General features: G+C 38.7%; 1 protein-coding gene across 4 annotated transcripts in view; it reads left to right on the top strand.

Annotated features, from left to right (window-relative positions):
• LOC113037547 (uridine-cytidine kinase-like 1) overlaps positions 1 to 21,920 on the top strand; it is a 29,626-nt gene extending 7,706 nt beyond the window's left edge. For 2 of the 4 annotated variants that reach the window (XM_026194772.2, XM_026194774.2), the window contains exons 3-15: positions 950 to 1,056; positions 1,418 to 1,588; positions 5,366 to 5,437; positions 9,818 to 10,007; positions 10,099 to 10,160; positions 13,933 to 13,952; positions 15,607 to 15,705; positions 16,118 to 16,211; positions 16,912 to 16,974; positions 17,170 to 17,292; positions 17,546 to 17,653; positions 18,159 to 18,315; positions 19,232 to 21,920. In XM_026194772.2, coding sequence (XP_026050557.2) covers positions 950 to 1,056; positions 1,418 to 1,588; positions 5,366 to 5,437; positions 9,818 to 10,007; positions 10,099 to 10,160; positions 13,933 to 13,952; positions 15,607 to 15,705; positions 16,118 to 16,211; positions 16,912 to 16,974; positions 17,170 to 17,292; positions 17,546 to 17,653; positions 18,159 to 18,315; positions 19,232 to 19,308 — 1,343 coding nt within the window. In that variant the 3' untranslated portion in view covers positions 19,309 to 21,920. Of the gene's footprint in view, positions 1 to 949; positions 1,057 to 1,417; positions 1,589 to 5,365; positions 5,438 to 9,817; positions 10,008 to 10,098; positions 10,161 to 12,113; positions 12,131 to 13,932; positions 13,953 to 15,606; positions 15,706 to 16,117; positions 16,212 to 16,911; positions 16,975 to 17,169; positions 17,293 to 17,545; positions 17,654 to 18,158; positions 18,316 to 19,231 lie in introns of all 4 variants that reach the window. The other 2 variants (XM_026194775.2, XM_080289642.1) reach the window with 1 other exon arrangement.
• Positions 21,921 to 22,279: the final 359 nt, after the last annotated feature.

The following is a 22,279-nucleotide window of genomic DNA, read 5'->3' as shown; positions in this document are numbered from 1 at the left end:
GCACAGAAAACAGGATTTGTGTTGGTTCTTAGCAAGGTAGATCCATTCAGGTATCACTAACAATATACATAAATGTTTTTATACTCGTTTTGTTCTTAAAAACACCACCACAGCGCATTCATGGATAGAGCTCGGTCAGTGCTCGGAGTCCCAACCAATCATTATGTCTGTAGTGGACCAAGAAAGTTAAACAGAAAAATGTTTTTCCTCGGTTCTCAGGAGGATGTGGCTTATTTAGTGAGTCACAAATACATAACAGTGGCACTGCAGATTAAAAGTGTTACAGTTGTATTACTGTTTGTGTTCAGTGCCGCCAACTTGGATTGCGGGGCACACGGGGTTGCTGAGGCTTTCCAAGTGGGAAATCAAGCAAGTAATTTTAACTGTGAAATTCTGACTTCCTAATTATTCTGCACAGCGTTACTGTCAGTGGCCTTCAAGGATTGAAGGATATTTTAAAACACATCTTTCCATTAGTCAAACTGACCCAGTAGTGTCTGAGATAAGTCTCCCTAATTATGAATGACATGACTTTTTTGCCTTTTAGATAAAACTGCATAACTGTGACTGACATTCATATAATAGACTGAGGTGCTAATTTATTAGAGGGATGTCCTGCGTTTTTACTCCTGCTGTCCCTGATATCAAGATGTTGAATAAAATGTTTCTGCATGAGTTTTCCTGGGTGCCTTTCATGCTGCAGTCATTGTTAATCCCAAGTATTTCATTTATTCCTTTTCATGCACCTCAGAGAAGTGGTGGAAGAAATTATGAGAAGTAAAATTATTATCAAAAGAATTGTGTTGGACTTTTGACTTAAAGAAAAGTATCCAGTGAAAGCTTTGCTGTCTGCTTCTAATATAACAGACTAACGTTTCTGCACTAGTCGAGCAGATTGTCGTTATCCGTCAGTAATAGTGTTGTGATTCTCTCTCTCCATCGTTTTCAGGTCTGTGTGGAGGAAGTGCCTCTGGGAAAACTACAGTAGCCAATAAGATAATTGAGGCGCTGGATGTCCCCTGGGTGGTTCTGCTTTCAATGGACTCTTTCTACAAGGTACAAAAAGCAGCTGAAAGCACTGAAGTGTAAATAAGTACTGTGATTAATAGCATTTTAGCTCATTAGCAGCTTTAGTGCTGCAGTCAAGACACACTATTATTTCACATACTGTATTTAAGCCACAATAAGTAATGAGCTTTTTGATTTGAAAAGAGTCTTGCTGAAAATATAAATTGTACTGCTTAGCCCTCTGTGACTGGATATCTGTCATCTCTCAGATTTTTTTTTCCAAGAAAACAGATAATGCAAACTGGCCGGTAAAATCCATCTCAGGCACCTGAAATACCTGAAACCAAAGGGCTCAGTTGGTTTGCAGTGTGTGAATTTCCTTTCTTCTTTATATCTCTTTGTCATTCAGGTGTTGAATAAAGAAGAGCAGGAGCTGGCAGCTAAAAATGAGTACAACTTCGATCACCCCGATGCCTTCGACTTTGAGCTGCTGGTCAACATCCTGAGAAAGCTGAAGAAGGGAAAAAGCATCAAAGTGCCAGTTTATGACTTCACCACTCACTCCAGACGCAAAGAATGGGTGAGACCCTCTGATTAACTTTAACACTGTGTTGGGTCGTGATTGAAAATTTCAGTTTCGTGATTGAAACTGAAACCTTCCCCCAATCGGAGCACCATTTTTACTGTCATTTGCATTTTTAACACAAACTTTCCTCCAGAGGTTTTACAGCTTTGGTTGGTTTACCTCTGTGTTTTAATTCGTCACATTGTGCTCTGTACTCTGGTTTAAAGTGGGGAGGGTTCAGTTGAGAATAATCTGCTTTTTGTTGTGAACACTTTGCAAATTTCAGTCAGTCATGTGATCAAATCCCATCCACAAAGTCCTCATGAAACAGATTAAGTGTAATTGATGATTACACTCGTAAAGCATAACAGAAGATGTTTTTCCCATAACTTTGCTTGGTTGGTCTTGGCTAGTCATCTGCAGACGTCTCCTATCCAAAGCCCCCAGGAGTGCTTGTCTCAGGAACATTTTTCCCAGGAACTAAAAGGTCCTTCAGGCTGCTGTTTGTTTGTTTACACAAAGATTAGGGATGCTGGTCTACTGATGAAGGATCAGCTGTTTTGACATGCAGGACTGTATAAATGTTAAACCTGATATCTCAGCTACCTGTGAGACAGACAGAGAGTATTCACATTCACTGCTTTGTTCTCAGCACAACTTCCTCTCTTCACTCACAGTCTTTGACATTAGATCTCTGAGATATTTGAATGCTAATCAATAAAATCAAATAAAAAAAATCTCCTTGAACTTAATCTTCAAAGTCCAAAAGCCCGCCCACCATATAGATCAATTTCTGACTTAGTTTTGAGCTCTTTTCATTTTTGCGCTGCTGTTCTTGGTCTTGTTTCTGCTGTGCTTTTTTTTTTTTAAAAGTGGTTCTTAATGTTGTTGTTCCCTCTCAGTTTTTAGGATGCCCACTGCCAGCAGGCAATGTCCAGTTTAATGTTTTTCCCCCCACTGTCTCTTATTGGCTTTTTAGGTGCAAAGGTTTTCATGGCAATCACAATAAAAGGCGCTGCTGTTTTCAGCTTCTCTTCCTCCCAGTGTGGGTTTACTGTCTGGGTGGGGACATCGTGTATTTGCAGCCTGTGTGTGTGTGTCATAGACATCCTCACTCAGCCTTTTAAAAAACAGTTTAGGCTGAATATGTTATATTTGATATTTGCAAATGTGCTCCTAAATATATTCGACAGTGACTATTTTTCCAGAGGTCTCAGATGCAAGTGAACTTCTATTGAATTCTGAACCTTTCTGTTGTTTTTCCATAAAAGAACCCTCCTATGCTTCCTTTAATGTGAAAACACGATGTTGACAGGAAGAAAAAGAAAAACTTCATTTGTGACTTTCATGTGATTGGTGCAAACTCTGACCAGAACAGAGTCATCAGTTATGCCTAAGCATGAGACACCAGCGAGGTTTCTACAGTGGGAAGACATAGAAACACTTGGTCTGCTCCCATAAACCACCTACTAGTCCCTGCCTTACTCCACATAGAGGAGTAGTTTTCAGTGGCGTTGTTGCTTTAAACTAACTTGTGAGCTATTTCAGCTACTGAAGCTGATGACTTGATAAAAATGTGTATTATTAGAATATTCCCAAATGTGTCAAAGTCGTGAGAAGAGAAGCAGTTTTCCACTCACTTGAGTTCGGTTAGTTTAGTGTAGTCTGTCTTCATTGAAATAAAAGCACTGAACACTTGAGAGGAGAAAAATGAACATTACAGCTACAAATCACCTAACACCTCCGGGGATGCTTCAGTTATTTAAGCTGGTGAAAATTCAGATGCTTGCTAATTTGCTAATTATTAAGGATTTTAGGGTACAGTACATTAAGCCCAGCATCTCCTCCCAGAGGCATTGTGAGGAATCAATCAGGCGGCATAGCTCACTGTCTATTTTTCTGCGATGTAATTTCATGGCTGAAAGCCACAACACCACATGGGAAATCGCCTCAGATCTGAGATCATTTTATGGGCTTTTTGTAACGGGGAGGATGTAATTAAGACTCAGGCCTCAAGGGTGCCGAGGGCCATCAAGCTGCAGGCTGTGTTTATAAAGCAGTAATACAGATGGACAAGAGCGAGCAACTTAGTTTTTCTTCTTTGGTAAAACTTTAGGTCACATTCCCTCTCTCTCTCTCTTTCTTTCTTTCAAGCACTGGCACGTAAGTATTTTAAAGAGCCACTAAATCATCTCTTAGTAAAGAAGGAGGAAATGAATAAATCAATAAACACTCATCTGTTTGTTTAAAGTTCACTTTCTTTCAAACTGTGCACACTGCCTCTGCCTCTCTCGCCGCTCTTTCTCAAAATCAATAGTAAAGTGTTCAGCCTATTGACTTTAGCATGAAGCTGGTCGTGGAAAGGTAATAGGATTGTGACATACTCTGCACCATTTTGTCTGCGATTGAATCGGTTATTAACCTCTTTCTCAAACGCCTGGTAGTAAAACTGGTTCTGGGTGAGTTTCATCAGATAAGTTAGTAAAGCAAACATGGGTTGAGGTTGTGTTTGTGCGTCAGTGGCTGTATGTCATGCACACACATGCAAGTGACAGTGTTTAACTGACATCTGTAAAAGTCTGAAGGCAAATAAAAATCATCTGTAAATGTGTTTTATGCTTTCATCTTATATACAGTAGATTTGTGTTATCTTGGGCAGTGTCTTTTATCTCATTTATTGCACCTTACCAAGGATATTGTGTTTCCTTTAATTTAAAAAGAAAAAATAACTGCTTAAGTCTCATAGTTTTCTTTGGTTTACGTTGAGTTAATGCAGGAATCATGTTTATCTGAAAGCAGAGGGTTTCATGTCTGAGAGCAGGAGACCAGATTTGCATATGTCACAGATTTCAGCAGTGTGCTGTCCAGGCTTGTGCATCTGGCAAGTCATAGTTTCACAAAGAAAACACAGACAACCCACAAGTTTAAACTTATTGTTCCCAGTTCTGTATGTGACCAGGACAATTTGACAGAATCAAGTAGATGCAGGCTTTTTTTTTTTTTTTTAAGTTTTTTTTAAGTCACAGTCCAAGATGTGGCCAGATGTTTGGGTTTTTGTGATATCACAAATAGTTTGGAGGACAATTTTGCAACTTACAGTGGTGCTGTTTGTGTTTTTGAACTTGGATTAAACCAGAACTCATGTGCCTTGAAATGTAAAATATCGCATAGATTCTTCATATATTTCTTTTTATTTTATTGTTTGTACCCTGACTCTCACCCTCTGACTCTGAATTGGATAACCAAAACAAAAAGTAAAGGTGGATTATTTCAATTTGTGTGGAAGAAGACTATTTTACAGACATCTCTAATTCTCTTCGATCCATAGTTAACAGCTTAAATTTAACTGTATAAACAAAACATTCGATTTATTTTTGTGTTTCAAAGTAAAAGGACATTAAATGACCAGCATGAAGAATGAATACTTTAAAAATATATTTGGGTAAAAAAAAAAAGGAAACAACTTCTTTCTGACCTTCAAGTGTATTTTTTCTTAATTAAAACGCATCCGTATTGTATCATAAATGTTTAATTTCACACTCGTTGTAGCTCATTAATTGTGAATAATTTTCATATCCTCACTTATGACACTGAAATTATTTTTAGTTAATGAACCACTTAGTTCAAGGTGTCCACACAGTGCGGGGTTGGAGGATTTTGACCCCTATCCCTTTGTAACTAATAACCTAAGAAACATTGTGTTCACCAGTACAATCAACATGAACACACTGCAAGTGCAGCTTCAAGTGGGGGGAAAAATGTGAACCTGTCCTTAAATTTGTCCTCTTACAGAAAACTGTGTATGGTGCTAATGTTGTCATCTTTGAGGGAATCCTAGCCTTCGCCAACAAGGAGCTGCTCAAGGTAAGAATATCAGTATCCCCTCCACTTACTTACTTTTCTTTTACATTTTTCTTCCTTAGAATATTTCGAATGTGCGTGTCTGAGGCACCAACAGCCACATACCACATCACTTAAATCACCTGTGATGCTTGGATTGAACTTCAGCTCGTTGTTGATGCTAAAATGAGTTGTTGAGATGTGATTGGCTGGTTAGTGTTAACAAGAAGTTGAGTGTATATTCATATTTATGTCATAATAATAATAATGGTTATAAATTTTATTTATAAAGCACCTTTCAAGACACCCAAGGACACTTTACAATAGGATAAAACACATAATGGAAAAATGACAAAATGAAGAACAATAAAACAAAAGCACAAGATAAAATTAACAAACAGTGGGTTCACAGTGAATATGCAGATTTGAACAGATGGGTTTTGAGTTGAGATTTAAACTATGGGAAAGGACCAGTGTTCCTTATATCTGGGGGTCGAGCGTTCCACAGCCTGGGAGCAGAGCAGCTAAAAGCTCTGCTTCCCATGGTGGTGAGGCAGAAGGAAGGCACAGCAAGCTGGATAGAAGAATATTGAAGTGAGCGGGCAGAAAAGGTGGTGCTTAACAAGTCAGAAAGGTTAAGGAGGTGCGAGGTTATGAATGGCCTTGAAGGTGAGCAGAAGAAGTTTTTATATTATCCAGAATTTCACAGGGAGCCAGTGAAGTTCCTGAAGAACAGGGGTGATGTGCTGGTAGGAGGGTGTGTGTATATTTATCTGGACTATAAAAATAAGATGTGATGCAGAAATTGACTCAAATTAAGCTTTATTTGAAAAGTTTGCTTTTTAGGCTCCTAAAGCTGATATTTACATCCATTTTTATGGATGTGTAGAGAAGACTAGTGCTAGGAGGCTAAGGAGACATTGCCATCATTGCAATGCTCTTGAGGGTCAGAGGGAATAAACACTTATAAAAAGAGGCATTCTTCATTGCTAATCAGTCCTGCAGTCGCTCTCTCCAGCCTCTTCTATTGTGTATGAGTGAGTGTGAGAGAGCAGGAGAGCTGGACTGTGATGATAAGACAGGCAGCCTCTCCTGAGACCCGGCTGTGTAGCTGATTACCATCTGATTAAGTTAATAGCAGTCAGCGTCTCATGTGATCAATGGTGTTTTTTGTCCATTCTTGTAATTGAATTCAATTACAGCTGCAGATCCGATATGCTAATAAAGAGGTTTCCTTTAAGAAACCAAGAGGTTGCAAAAGGACATGGTTAATAATAGGATTTGGTGCTTCTCTCACGCTATCAAACCATTGTGGTCAGTGTTGCAGATCATTATGGAAGACTGCTTCATAGTAGGAGGAATTTTCAGTTATTGTGATGAAGCAGCTTGTTTTTCAGATAATTTATTCATTGGATTTTCTAAAGATGTCATGTTTTTGTCTGTATGTTGTTGATCTGAATTTGAATCATGATTGATATATGTATTTTCTAAATGTCAGTAGCTGTTTTTGCAGATTAAATTTGCATATGTTTTATAATAGATCTTTTCCATCTCGCTTCCCCCGTTCATTTATTTAGGCTTAATAAAACACTACTAGCACAGAAAAATATTATTTGATTCACTACATCAGTGAAGGGTTCATTCAAATGATTTTCTTGGATAATACACACGTGCCTTCCATATTATTTTATATTTTATTTAAAATCAAGTTGAATTAACTTGGAGTCCTTATCTTTCTATCCTGTCAAACACAAACAGTGGCTGCAGTAATGCATTTGTCACATGAGACAAAATAAATCTTAAAGAATTTAATTTTCAAACAATTAGAAGCCAATCAAAATAAAACTTCAGTTGTGCCAAATTCTGCTCTGTAGCTGTTCTTGTTTTGGTTTTTGGCTCAAGGTTTCGTCTTACAATACATAATACACAAAGTAGGTGCACGTGGTACCATTAAGACCATCTTATGTGAGAATGGACATCAAATGGTCTTTAAAATGACATCTGACCTGTCCGTGCTAAAAACAAAAGAAGTAGTTCCTGAAGTCAAAGCAGTGCTGGCACAAACCATCTGCATAGACAGCGTTGGACACCGAGCCAGTGGTGTTTTTTCTTTGGTTTTTCATTTTTAGGCATATTTCCAGTAGAAAAATGTGCAGTTTTAATTTAAAAAAAAAATTGTTTGAGATTATTTTTTGTTTGGATTGAACAATAGTAAGTGTAGAGCAAAAGATTTTGTGTATTGTTCCTGATACAGATATAGCTTTTCATTTTTCAGTTGTATTCATGCCCAGTCCTGAACCCACCAGCAATATTGTTTGTATGATATGTTGTGTAATCCTGCACTTGTACTTAAACCAAAAAAATCCACAAATTTCCACCTTTTCTTTACTATATCATAAATGTCATCAACGAATCCACAAATTTCCCTGGTGTTCATTGCTCATTGCACATTCAAGGCTTGTAGCTGCATCAAAGGAAAACTTTCCAATTTTCCAGCCTCATCACTTTGGCAAAAGAAAACTGGGAGCTTTCCTAGGTTAGGAAATGATCTAGAGCCACAGCCTTGCTGTCTAACCTTTGGGACCAGGCCACTCTTCATTCACCTGCTCCAAGCTGACAGCACTGCTTATCCAGCAACCTGCCACCTTTTTGGTTGGTCAGTCTGTCAGATTTACAGCAGCCTGAACTGCCAGCCAGTGGCTTTTTGTGCAACTGAGTTATAACTGCGCTCCCACTGCCGTCCTCCTCTAAATCACACACAGACTTCTTTTAATTTCAAAAGTCATCTATAGTTCTTTGTGTTGCCTCCTTGTTGTCCCACCTTTGTCGTGATGCTGCCCCATTGATTTTTGTCTTCTGTCTTTGCTGAATTGAGGTTCAGTTTAGTGGAGCTTAGTTGGTGCATCGGGGCTGACTTTCTCTTTGAAGCTGCAATGATAACTGGTGTTTCCTCAGATTCTTCAGCATGTCCCGACCCCAGCGTCAAGCTTCCGATGTAAAAATGTCAAATCATTGAAGCAGCTCAAAGTGCCTTTTCACGGACACTGACTTTATTGAGACTGAAAAATGAAGTCTGTGCAATTTGTGCTCTTTACTTCCTCTTCTTCTTTAATACATTTATCCTTCTTGTGCAAGATAAAAAATACTATTAATAATATTTTTCACTGAGAGTCATGTTATGTTATTTTAGTCGCATATAAGGATAAAAAATGGAAACGGGACATTTAATGTCCCACTTTAAATTCTGACTATATCAAGATCAAGTGTTTACTGCAGAGAGCTGGGAATATAAAACACTCCCTAACTGATGGGTAGTGACATTTGTTAGAAGCGTTCAGGCTTTTAAAAAAATAAATATGCAGCTCTCAGGAGTTGTTTCTGTCATTTTTACTCATGCTCAGACAGTAATCTAAGGCTATCAGTAAAATAATGAATAAAACATCTTTCATTCATCGTCTTCAGAAATTCTATGAACGGAAACTTTGTTTTGGCCTACAGAGAACTCTTCAAACATAAATGACTGCAGTGTCCTGCACTACAGCCACTAGTTTATCACCAGAGTTTCTAATTAAAAGCACATACACACACCAGAGCTACATTTCAGGGGCAACTGTGGATCAGGAGGTCATTGATGATGAGGAAGGTTTGTGGTATGATTCTTAGCTCCTTCAGTCTATATGTCAAAGTTTCTTGACATACAGTCAAGATATACAGATATAGAGTCAAGTTGCAACATATTTCACCTTAGAGAAGTGACCTCAGTGGATCCAACAGTACTCTGCATAAGTAAAGTATGTGTAGCGCAAAAAGAGATGCCTTTGAATGGGATTCAGCCTGTTCACATAAACTCCAAAGTTTTATGTACTCAGCCCGAATAACCATTATTTACAGGGAAATGGCCACAATAACAGAATCCTAGGGGCGGACATATGTTAACAGATGCTATTAGAGGATATAAATATGTCCGCTGCCAGCAATTTAAAAAAAAAGTACTGGACCATTGATGGAGCGTCTTGTTAATGTATGTGGGTGTGTGATGCTGTTATCGATACTTTTGCAAATCAAGGAGAACTTGCAGCTTACTGTAGTAAATGGGGCACAGGTGCTTAAACTTTAAGGATACCCAAAAACTTTGCAGGAAAAGCCTGCTACTAGTATTGATATAAAACCTGAACTGGTGGTGCCTTTATGGGGCCAGCACCTTAAATGTATTGACCCCATAAAGAGTTACAAAAATATCCTAATATCAATAATGATAGTCATTGTGTGTAATATGTATATACATATACAGAAACATGAAATCACTATAAAATGATCAAATAAATGCAGCAAAAGCAAAAAACTGCGCATATAAAAATGTTACAGGTCGATGAGTGATTCCTCCTTTTGGCTTTTGTCTGCCAGCTTCTGGACATGAAGGTGTTCGTAGATACAGATTCAGACATCCGCCTCATACGGAGGCTGAAGAGGGACATATCACAACGTGGACGGGACATCAGCGGCATCATCAAACAGTACAATAAATTTGTAAAGCCAGCCTTTGAGCAGTACATTGAGCCCACTGTGCAGGTTGCTGACATTGTGGTTCCCAGAGGTCAGTGGCAGTATTTTTAGTTCACCATAGAAAAGCACAGGAGCGCTCTTCTCTATCAGCACTTTACACGTTGCTTGTTTTTTATGTGCAGGTGGAGAGAACTTTGTAGCTTTGGATTTGATTGTTCAGCACGTACACAGTCAGCTGGAGAAGGTAAGGAATGTTTATGATTTTGTCATTTTGTCATTTGAGGATGTGAGGGATTACTTTGGAAAATTGCAGCTTTAATTGCATGGGCTTATAAAGGATACTATGATCTGTAGTTTCTGCAGACAGGTGGAATGTATTAAAGCTGGCATTAACTATTCCTACATGTTTAGATAGAGCTTCTTATATTTTGCTGACCGGCTTTCACTGTAGGTACATATTCTTCTAAAAACTCTAAGGTGGGAATGCCTTTATGATTACTTCAGCACAATCTTTTTTTAACCTTTCAAAGTAAGTGTGGTGCTGGCTGGTGTGGAATAGTGTGAACATGGCCTATGGGGCGTTGACTGCAAAAGATTCTTCTTTATTTATTTTTATTTTGGGGGAAATGATACAGAAATAAAAGACGGAGGCAAATTTACCAAAACATCCCAACATCTAAGATTCATCAGACATGTCAGGTCCATAGTTGGGACAAACAATAAGGTGAAGTTTGATTTTTTTTTTCTTTTTTTCACCTATTATAAAAAAGAAAATGAAAAACACACTTCACTTTAATTTGAACGCTGGCACCTTCATGGTAGTGACACACACCACTTGACCACTTGCAGGTGTGCATTTGTCCTGTGCTGGATTGCCTCTGTTGTGCGAACACAGCAGACTTTTGACTTGAACTTTTGAAAAATTGGAAGAAGTTGCAGGAATTTAAACCTGGTGAACAGGATGGGCTGTGGACAATAACACGATGTCACATGCTGCTATTTTTCCCGTCTGATGGTAGAGCACATTAGCTGATGTCATATTTTTCTCCTCTGCTTTAGTAGTTTGGATGAAGTTAAGCGACAGTGGCCTTTATGATAAAATAGTACTAAAAGTAATTAAGGGTACTAAAAATCAGGAAAGTAAAATTCCTGGACACTTTTCCCTTTTGCCATTTGAAGTGATGGAGGAAGATTTGTGACGTCTTTTTATGCTTTTTTTCCCTTTTACACCTCGTGGTTAGAGGTCTTAAGTAGGTACCTTAAATTAATGACCCTTTAAGGAAAGATCGTGTCCTTCATCTTAGCTCACCTCATTGTTCTGTCATCCACTCACTTTTTGATCTACCGCTAACAATGATCTGCTCCACCTTCAGCACATTCAGTCATGGTCGCTGCCGGAACACCCACAGCATCTGTCACATTCACAGGCGTGTGTGCAGTATGTAATAATGAGAAATAGACGGGCACACACAGGTCAGCATGTATATTTTTCTCTTTGCCTTTACTAAAATTACTAAAATATGCCTTTTTTAAATTAAAAAACACATTCATGGTTATATTTATATGGAAAGTACAAACGTTGGCATTATGCGCTTTCCTTTGTTGGCCAAGGAAAGAATACCAACTCTTCTTTGCCTTCTGAACTGTATTACCACTATTCTTTGCTTGTGTTTTAAATCATTGATATATAAAGGACGGGGTGGCTCAAGACCTTTGCATAGTGCTGTGTATCCAGAAAGTTGCAGATTTTTAAATCAGTACTTCTGACACGACTGTGGTTTTAAACTACATTATTTCGCACTTGGTCATATAAAATTGACAGCTCATGAAATAATTCGCTTGTTTTCACTTGTTGTTTCTACAGTAAAATGAAGTGGTCATAAAAAGCTGATATATGACAGTTAAACTCTTGTCCAGCCAAACATGAAATTAAAGTTCACACTTGAAGTGTTTGTCTGTTCAAATGTACGACTCTCCACAGGCAAACATTTATTGTGTATTGTGAATTTTTTGTTTCTCTTTTGGGAAGAGGTTTATGTTGTGAATGATCCTTTTTTTCTGACAAGCCGCTTGTCTCATTTTTTGTTTTTTTTCTTATGTTTCTCGCTGTTTGCACACACGTGTCTGTGTGTGTGTGTGTCTCCTTGTACGTGCACGACCCCTCCTCTCCTGGCTGAATGCTGTGTAACCATTCCAGCGTGAGATCACTGTGAGGTACGATTGTTGGTGCTTTTTTTTATTACCACATCCTCAGAGTCATCTTTTTTCTGCTCTTTTATGCCACTACATTTTCAAGAATGCCTCACTCTTTTATTTGCAAAGACTAAACTGTTTTGTTTTTACTACAAACTCATACACATGTCAGTGCTTCACCTGCCTTTTCACTTAATTCTGTTTTATCCCGATTTCCTTTCATAATGGTCAGAGGGTTATAATGATTTTATCATCTCTGTCTCTGTTTAATCTTTTATTTGTTTTACTCAGCAGAAATATTTGAATGTATTCATTGTGAAAACACCTAATCAGCCTATACTTTTCAAGTCATGGATTAAAATAAAAACATGTCATTAAACATCATTTAAAGCGTCATGACCAGTGGCACATTTTGTGTGTAATATTTCTTGTACTGTCATATAACTACGGTATATGACCTGAATAGTGAGTTTAATAGTTTCCTGTAAGTCACTGGAAACCATTGATCATAGTTTGAGTTTAGAAATTGTGATAACAAGTTAATGAATGAGTTATTCACACTTGTTATCTTTTATTTATTCAGGTAAAAGTCTCATAGAGATCCCAGAATTGAAAAAGAAAATGAAATTCCCTTCATTTTGTCCTGGTAGTGAATAAGATCAGAAGCAATCTGGAAAACTATCATCTAGTCTGCTAATGCAGGACAACAGGCAATATTTGAGTGTTTTTGTAGAGCCAGGTGCTATCCACTATGTAATACTGTCTGGAAAATAAAACAATATTGAAACAGGATCTATCTGAGCCAAGACTTCCTGTTCTGTGAACTGTTTATTTAAGCTGCTTAAATATTTAGATTTTAAAATAGAAAGAAAGGAGAAAAGCAAAATCACTGAGAAATGTGTCTCTACTCTCCACATGAATTGTATGCAAACACATCCAGCACAAATGTGATTGGTCAGAAGAAGACAAGTCGTTATGTCCTGTCTTCTATTCTGGACCAACAACCTGTTTTTCATGGTTATGAACTTAGGCAAATTCTGATTTGGTTCTCTCAGACATAGATTGGCTAGTTTGCTGAAGTTCCTCAGGTCATGTTCACACCTAACCACAACAACATGCAGCCAGCTCGGCGAAGCCTGTGCCAGTTCACATCATTTAAAAAAAAGAAATGGGACATGTTTTGGTCCAGAGGCACAGAATAGACTTTATGGTGCAGGATAGAGGAGAAAGATCAGTTTTTGATGTCCACAGGATGCTGTAAACTTGCAGAAAAGCTGGAGTGGAGACCTAAATTATGTGTGATCACAGATGGTCATGTGCTCCTGTATGTGTGAGATGAAACCTGCTGAGAAGTAGAAGTTCTTAGCTTCAGTTCACCCTTGAACGAAGATGAATTTGCAAGCCTACTTCAGCTGAAGTTTCAGTGGGTTAAATGGTTCAGCAAATCTAAGGTCAGCTCTTAGATGGATTTGTTGAATGTGGAGAAATTCCGGCTGCCCTCACAGCTTTTACTGAAACTAATCCCAGTTTCTGAAGTTGAGTCACCTTAAGCGAACCCCACTCATGAGATAAATTGAAGTGAGCGTGCTCCTCAGTGCAGAGCTGGAATGTGTTTTTTCGGTGTTGTACAGCAGCAATGTGGTGAAGCTGTTTCACTGCTAATACTCTTCTCTCTCTTCCTTTCTCTGTTTTGTTTTTTTCCTCCTCTTGTCCCTTTGTGTGTGTGTGTTTTTTTTTTTTTTTTTTTTTCCTCCCTGTGTTTCCTCCTGCCTTCACCTTTAAACACTTAATCTCACCAAACAAATATCTGTCACCTTCTTCAGAGGAAGATGCGCTGGGATATGTGAGCCTCACCTCGTGCACCTTTTTTCACTGTTGTAGTCTTTAAAGATACAGATTTGTAGTCTTAGATTTAATGCACTCAAGCCTTTTTAACTTGTTAAACTATGCACTACATATTCTGACTGTAGTTAAACCGACACGTTTGCTGGGTTTGATTCCACAAATGTCACAGTTCCATTAATCTAAGCTGTGCACAATTAAAACAAAGCATGCTGTATTTATCAACAGCAGAGTGTGCATGAAGCAGAATAGTTTCATTGCTCTTTAGTATTCTAAGTAGCATGTGTTTGAAACGGTATGCGCCACATATGCCAAATTTTTAATTTTTTCATGATTGCTTTTATTGTTTTTCTGTTTGTGGCCTCAAGGTCATGGCACGCATTGATTTATTTAAGTGCAAACTTTTATCTGGCATTATGATCAAAACGTTCTGAGAACAAAAGCCTTGCTAGATTTAAGAAAGCTTCCAGTGCCACGAACAATGGAGCAATAGAGTTGAAGAGTCCACAGTTTCTAAATCTAAAGACTCTACATCAGGTGAAAAGCCAGGGCAGGATCAAGTCCTTCATTTATTGACATGTACTTTTGCACTCTGAATTTGCCCCTCAGAGCGATGCTGTCGATTCCTGAAGTGTCTGAGGGGGAACACTGATTTAAATAAAGCAAGGCTTTTAATGCTGTGTTTCTAAAAGTCTGGCAGCTGACACACAGAATCAGCTTCTTTCTCGACTTTTGCTTTAAAATCAAAAAGGCTTGTTAAACCGTGTAATGTGGGGCGAGTTACACAAAGATGCCTCATGCTTATGCTGGGGTGGCCAAACGCTGTAATCCCGTAGAGCCGCCCGCTCTACATGTTTATCGTTCGTGTAGGAAGCAGTGCCACTGACATTAGTCCTGATTATAGCAGTTAATATCTACACAGACTGGTGAGATGGATGGACTAATGGCTAATTTATTTAAAAAAGGAAACTCTGCTTATCTTTGTGAAACCGGCCCCTCATCAGTTAACCTTAAAATGTCTGCTTTGCAGAGCGTTTGGTCGTTGGTGTTTGTAAGCAGTGCACTCTCTGTAGTGGTAGGACTTAAGATGTTTGCAGCTTCTTAATATAACCTCTTTGAGCATCGTTCTGTGTCGTGTGATTTTGTGATTATTGGTGTAAAAAGTTGCTCATTGATTACAGATTTGATATTTCAAGGCAGTTAATGAAAATGACACTTGAACCTTTTTTAAACAGCAGATATGAGAACTGATGTGCATCTATTGAAGCCTTTCTGTTTACATCAGGGTAGCTCTGGCTCATCGGTCAGCTGACTGATTACATCACTATGCTGGATGATTATTAGATGTCACTTAAATATAAAAAAAACAAGTACAAATTAAATCAATTCCTGAATTAATGAAATGATTTTAGGTTACATTTGTATTAGTACATATTTGAGCAGCTGTACAATACCTGGCATTTTGAAATATTTGTTACAGAACCTACAATACTAGTTTGTTTTCAATATTTTCTTTCAGAATAATAAAAAAAGAGATGAAAAATGAACTGATTGGTTCTGATTAGTTAACCTGCAAATCCAGTAAAAGTATTTAGTTGAATGAATGTAGACACGTCTCTTACTTTGGATGCATGAATGTGTTTTGTTTGCCGCAGATCGGCTCTGGCCTCAGCTCACCAGGGTCAGCCATTACCCAAAACCCTCAGCGTGATGGAGAGCACGCCACAAGTCCGTGGCATGCACACCATAATCAGGTCAGAACGAACACTCTTTCATACGCTCATTTCACAAGCAAAGTCTTGTTAAAATTGGCCAGTGAGTAGGATTTAGAGACACCTACCTGTGAAGCTGCAGATTTGCAACCAAACCACCTCTTGTACTTTACACGTTTTTACAGGCCTACTGTGGGCACCACTTCAAAATAAAATAAGAGACAGGACCTTTCTATAGTGACAGTTTTCTGAGCTATAGAGCCGCTGCAGTTGGGATGTGGATCACGAGAAGAAAATATTTAAAAGTTATTTCTTTAAAAATTATAATCAAACAGGAGCTTGCTAGTGTAATGGTGCTGACTTTTTATTAGGCCATAAAAAAATCTTTTCTTTTTAAAAAATATAAAAAAGCAGAGGGTCATCCTGTTTGCATCTGCCGTCTGTGTTTGTGTAGGAACAGGGAAACTAACCGAGATGAGTTTATCTTCTACTCCAAGAGATTAATGAGGCTCCTGATAGAGCATGCCCTCTCCTTCCTGCCTCTCAAGGTGAGTTTTTGCATGAAGATTTTTAACTGAACTCCTGCTCTTACTCCTGTAGAGCAGCGGTCCCCAACCCCCGGGCCTCGGACCGGTACCGGTCCGTGAGTCGTTTGGTACCAGGCCGCGAGAGTTGAGGCTCAGGTGTGAAATGTATGGTTTTCAGGGTTTTTATCGGTTTTCAGCGTTATTTTGTTATCGTTTTTATTGTTTACTCGGTTTTCCTGGGTCTTTTCACGTGTGTTATGAATAAATTTTCTTTTTTTTCAGTACCGGTACTAGTTTTATTTTGTTGTATTTATCCGCGACACCTTAAAGGCCGGTCCATGAAAATATTGTCGGGCATAAACCGGTCCGTGGCGCAAAAAAGGTTGGGGACCGCTGCTGTAGAGCACATTTTTTCTACTGTTGCTTATGCTCCGTAGCAGGTTGGCGTTTCTGGTCTGAACAGGAAGTCTACTAATAACATTTTCAATAGTAGCAGCATCAACTCTTGCCAAGATTTGTCTTGATGCTTGCTCAGTCATCCAGCTAGGTTGAATCCATTCATCTGGACGTCGCGTTTTCAGACTGATTGACGAAATGTTTCTCCCACTGAAAATGCTACGTCCAGATGAACAGATTCAACGTTTTGGGATTTTGCTAAGATTGTTTTACTTCAGCCTTTAATTTCCTTTTGTTCCTCTTGGCTCTTTCTCCTCCTCTGCAGTCAGTGTCTGTGGAAACGCCACAGGGTAGCATCTATGAGGGGAAGAGGCTGTGCGGTAACAGAGTAAGTCCTTTAAGATGACATTAACAGTTACTATAATAAGAGGACATTTAACTTAAGATGATAATTTTGCACATATGTAAAGATCTGGAGGAGCCGAAGGTTTAAGTGCACATAAATTTTAAACCTTTTAGTGTTTTCTGGTCCAGATAAGCTGCATCGCTCTAATAAACCTCACAAAAATGTCTGTTTTTCCAGATAACGGGTGTTTCTATCCTGAGGGCGGGAGAGACCATGGAGCAGGCTCTGATGGCTGTGTGTAAAGACATCAGACTTGGAAAGATCCTCATTCAGACCAATCATGACACAGGAGAACCAGAGGTGTGTGTGTGTGTGTGTGTTTTAGGCAATACTATAAAAGTTTTATCAGTGTGGCAACATTAAAAACACAATTTTACATGTCAGATCTAGCTGGTTCTTCGTGTTCGACTCTGTTGTTCAAACAGGGTTGTCTCTTTAATAAGTTGCTTGTTTGATTTATTTTTTTCCACAGTGCTAATTATTGTACAAGTTAGATTTTTATGTTGTATAGATTTAATAAGCTTTCTCACTGTTTTTTCTCTCCATCCTCCAGCTTCATTACCTTCGTCTGCCCAAAGACATCAGTGAAGACTACGTCATCCTCATGGACAGCACCGTGTCCACTGGAGCTGCTGCGCTCATGGCGGTCAGAGTTCTGCTGGTAGGTTGGCCCCACGTCTTCACAGCTCAGTTGTTCGTACCTCAAAATACGTGCTAGGTTAATATTGCATTTCTTGACCCAAGAGCAAAAAGACATTGTTATGCTAACAGACTTTCACTTCCTGGTTAAATAAAGGTGAAAACTGGTGTCCTAAAAAGTGCTGATGTTTTTAAATTCTCTCTAAGCTACCTTAGTGTGATTACTTCAGGGATTAGGCTGTTTGGCCAGCTCCAACCCTTCAGGGCTGAAGTGTCTGTTTCAGGGTAGGCAAACAATGAAATGCTTGTTTTTAAAAGATACCATCAGTTTAATAAAAGTGCTGCAGGTGATTTATTTTATCCATTATCAAACATTGTGCAGGCTCAGGTCATTAGTATTTATTACCCTGTGATGCTGTTAATGAAGCTGAAGTTATTATGTAAATATATGAAATTATTCATTCTGCTTGGATGTGTTCTTTCACCGACATCATCTAGAAATAAGTTCTGTGTTTCTCCACATGAAGGACCACGATGTAGCTGAGGATAAGATCTTCCTGTTGTCCCTGCTTATGGCTGAGATGGGGGTCCATTCGGTGGCCTACGCCTTCCCTAAAGTTCGGATCATCACCACCGCCGTAGACAAGGAGGTCAACGACCAGTTCCACATCATACCAGGCATCGGTGAGTACATGCACTCTGGCTTTATCAAAGTTCATTTATCATCTGTTTGAAAAACATTGTACTTTTAATAGACGATTAACATGATTTATAGAGTTTTAAGCATAATTAGCCCCATAAATCTTCTGGTTTTGCCCAAAACAAAACAAAACAAAACAGTGTGTTAAGAAACTTTACTGACAGCATATCTAGGGTAAAGTGTCCTGATAAGAAACAAGGACTGTGTCAGAGGCCTTAATGGAAGAAATTAATGGACTTTGCAGAGCTGGAAGAGATCAACAACCAAGTTTGTTTTTTGCACTCTGGCCTTGAAATGTATTTTTTGGCCTTTATTGACAAACAGTGGGAGGCTATAAGAAAAGGTCACCTATAAATCAATAAGAGGCATTAAAAGGTAAATCATCTGTGAATTACACAAAGTACAAAACCACTGCTGCATGGATGAAAGCTCTACCGTTTGCAGACAAAATCTAGCACCAGCAGAGCGGCTGCAGGGTGTTTGCGAGTTAGGGAAAGCCACAGAAAAGTCAGCGGTGTGTTTTAGGTTTATTTAAAGTAGATTATTAGCCAGGATTATAAATATTTGAATAGCAAGGTAAAGGGAGTTATTGGGAAGGTTTACAATGTAAACATTTGCTCGAAAGAGCTCTGTTCTTTATACACACTGTAGTCTCACATCCAAATCAGTGGCAGCAAAGGTGCAAAAATGATCTTAGAAATTTCCCACTGTGATTATAAATGAGCCTCTCTGTACACAGTGTAGCTTATAATCTTATTAAGTTAGGAAAAAGGTAAAAAAAAAGGCAGTTATGTTCTTTAAAATCTTCCATATTCGCAACGGATGTCACCCACTACAGAGAACACAATAAAGAAAAGTCCAACTTTTTCTGTCCCGTCTTCTTTCACCTGCTCCTCTCAGGGAATTTCGGAGATCGTTACTTCGGCACCGATGCTCCGTCGGACTGGTGTGAAAGTGACGAGGGGATGGAGTTCTGAGGAGAGAGGTGCAGGGTTGTTACAAAAGCACTTAGTCACTGGAAGAAGAAGACAGCTGATTGGTGCCATTGATGTCCTCCTGAACAGTCAGCTGTTGCTCTACAAACTGCTTCCCATTCACAATGATATACTTTAAGGTCAGTTTGGTTATTAAAAAAGTCAGGAGCCAAAGTTGAAAGCGTTAGCTGTCCTGCAGGATGCGGGATGCTTCTAAAAAGATGATATACCATTAAGTTATAATTTAAAAAGGGGAAACCTAAAGCTACCTATTGAAAAAGAGAACTAATTCTGGTGTTAATAATTTTGCCAGTGATGTGTTTTTGTTGCTGAAGCTGCAGCCCGTGAGCCTTCAGGGGTGATGTTTAGATTTGCATCAGTTTACTGGAAAAGCTGACCTTCATAACCTGCATAATGTAAATAAAATGACTAATTGACAGATTTTAAAACCCAGCCGCTAAGTTAACTGGAAGATCCAGCTCCAGCGACGCTCAGTTATAATGATGTATAAGCAGTTTATGAAAATGGTCACTTCCTGGTGCTGGGTCAGTCAATAATAATGTTATCATTTGCTTTGCACATATACATAAAGGTGAGCGTGGAGGTGATGCGTCTGGCCTAGTTAACGGTGTAGCTTGGTGTTTTTCTCTCCTAGCTTAAAGCTCTCGTAAGAATCAGTGTATTCCAGCTTTGCTCTGCTGCTGAAGCTGCAGCTGTCTGTACTGTAAAACACTTTTATCTCAGGCGACTTCCACTGAAAGGGACAGCAACGACTCATACTTGAAGAAGACTGACCGAGTGAAAAGGTGAAAGGTTTTAGCTTCCTTTTTATTCGGTTACTCTCCTGTTAAATTGTTTTTTTTTTCTCAGTGTCTTTGACTTTATGGTTCTTGTACAGCAATAAGAGAGCCAGGATATCCCAGTTAGTTATTTTTTATTGAAGCAATTTAAATTTTGAGATTTTAAACATTTCTGCCAAGCTTCAGCTGCTAATTGAATCAACACACAACTAGGGAATGCTTTGTACTGTATTTCTTGTCAGCTCTTGACCTGAAGCCCCTGTTACTGTGAGATTTTATTGATTCTCATCAACAGAAAACATCTTAAACCAAATGACAGCAGGGGTCTTTGCTGCTATAACGTTTTGATTTAAAACAGAGCTGCATTCAGATTTCCCAGATTTTGATTGGCTTTAAGTCTTAGTAGCATTTCATGTGTAAATGCCACACACTGCTTCTGTTTGCAGACATTTTTAAAAAATGTTTTCTTATTTATTTATTGTATTGTATGAGGGTTCTTCACACATTCAACACATAACAGATGTTTATTCAAACTGCATCATGAAAATGTTGTTTGCATGTTATATGTTTTCAGTTCTGTGCTCTTATCCAGTGCCGTATCATTTTATTTAATGACAGTTTGATTTGAGAAACACAGATTTAAAAGCAGTTTAAATTGAGCTCTTTCAGGTGCTTCAATGCTTAAAAGCCTCACCTGCGTACCTGCTCCTTACAAGGCCTCATTTCCACCACACAGTGCGACTGATTCTTGGTACCACCATTTTTGGTGTTTTAAGCAAGCTAAGAAAATGCTGAAGTTCTGCATTTCCAAAGCCACATACGTGCCATCGTTGCTCTTCATGTGTTTTGCTTCGTGTAATGTTGCACCTTGCTGTGATGGCTGCTCTTCTCGACGTTGAGGTGAAGTGGGAAGCTGGTACCAAAAAGCGAGTAAAGTTGATGATGAGGCTTTGGGGAGCAGGAGCAGCAGCTGTGTGGATATTGTTACACATGTGCCAAATGTCCACTGTGAGCAAAACTCTAAAGCCGGGATGTCAAACATCAGTTCACAGCCCACGAATGGCCACAAATAATCTTAAGTGAGCCACGCCCGTAAGATTATGTATGTGTCGTCTTTGTCTTCTTCTTCCAGCTGCTCCAATTCAGGGTCACCACATCGGCCCCTATCTCACCCTGTCCCTAGCACACCACACCAGTTACCCCACTCCCTCGTTACTTGTTATTTATTTACATTTTCTTGTCTAATTGGTCATCCATTTTGAAACTACATTTTCTGCATCCTACAAAAGTGCAATCTCAACAGTATGCCTCAGCTTTTCCACATTCACAGAGTCTGTTGTCATTTCAGTTACCAATGACGAAAGTGTTAACTTGTCTAGATTTAAAACTATTAACTTTTCAGATGTTGTCACTCCTTGCTAGTGAAACTGAGATCTCTCCCAGTTTTTACACTTTGTGAAGTCATCAAATGAGCCAAAATGGACCTGGTTCTGGTCCCCCGGGGCTGCATGTTTGACACCCCGTGCTCTCAAATAACTCTATTTCTTCTGACTTTATGCAAACTGAGTCAATAAAAAAGGTCACGTTAGAGCAAATTACAACACGTTACTTGAAAAATGTGTTCTGGGGACAGTATTGACCTCTCCTTGAGTGATTTACATTTTGGTTTCCTGGTAAGCCATTCCATTGTCATTTTTATGCCAGTTACACCTGTTTGTAAACCAGAAGTCCCATTGTAATAACTTTTCTTTCTTTTTTGTTTCATTTATCGTAAGTGCCACTTCACTTGAACAGAATAAAAATCATTGCAATTTGCTTCCTGTCATGTTGTTATTCTGGAGTTGTCCTCTAGAGGGCAGGGGTGTGCCTATGTTATTGTGTACAGCGGAACTGACGCAGACTACAGTTCCTATGCTGTCTTCACTGGTCGTAGTAGATCACGGTTTCTTCTGCCCTTATCGGTTGCAACAAAGCTAAATAAATTGTTGATTACTAATCAATTTACGCAGATGTAATGAATACTGTGTTAGTCAAAGTTAAGTAAACTCTAAAGTAATCTGTAAAAATCACTTAAACTGAAATGACAATAATATAGAGTTAATATAAACTAATAAAAACATCATGTACTTAAAATACTAAAATAATTCAGGAAATATCTTTGAGACTGGGAAGCC

This window comes from Astatotilapia calliptera, chromosome 15, assembly GCF_964374335.1.
Source record: "Astatotilapia calliptera chromosome 15, fAstCal68.1, whole genome shotgun sequence".
Classification (NCBI taxonomy): Eukaryota; Metazoa; Chordata; class Actinopteri; order Cichliformes; family Cichlidae; genus Astatotilapia; species Astatotilapia calliptera.
This window is presented reverse-complemented; position numbering and strand designations above follow the sequence as displayed.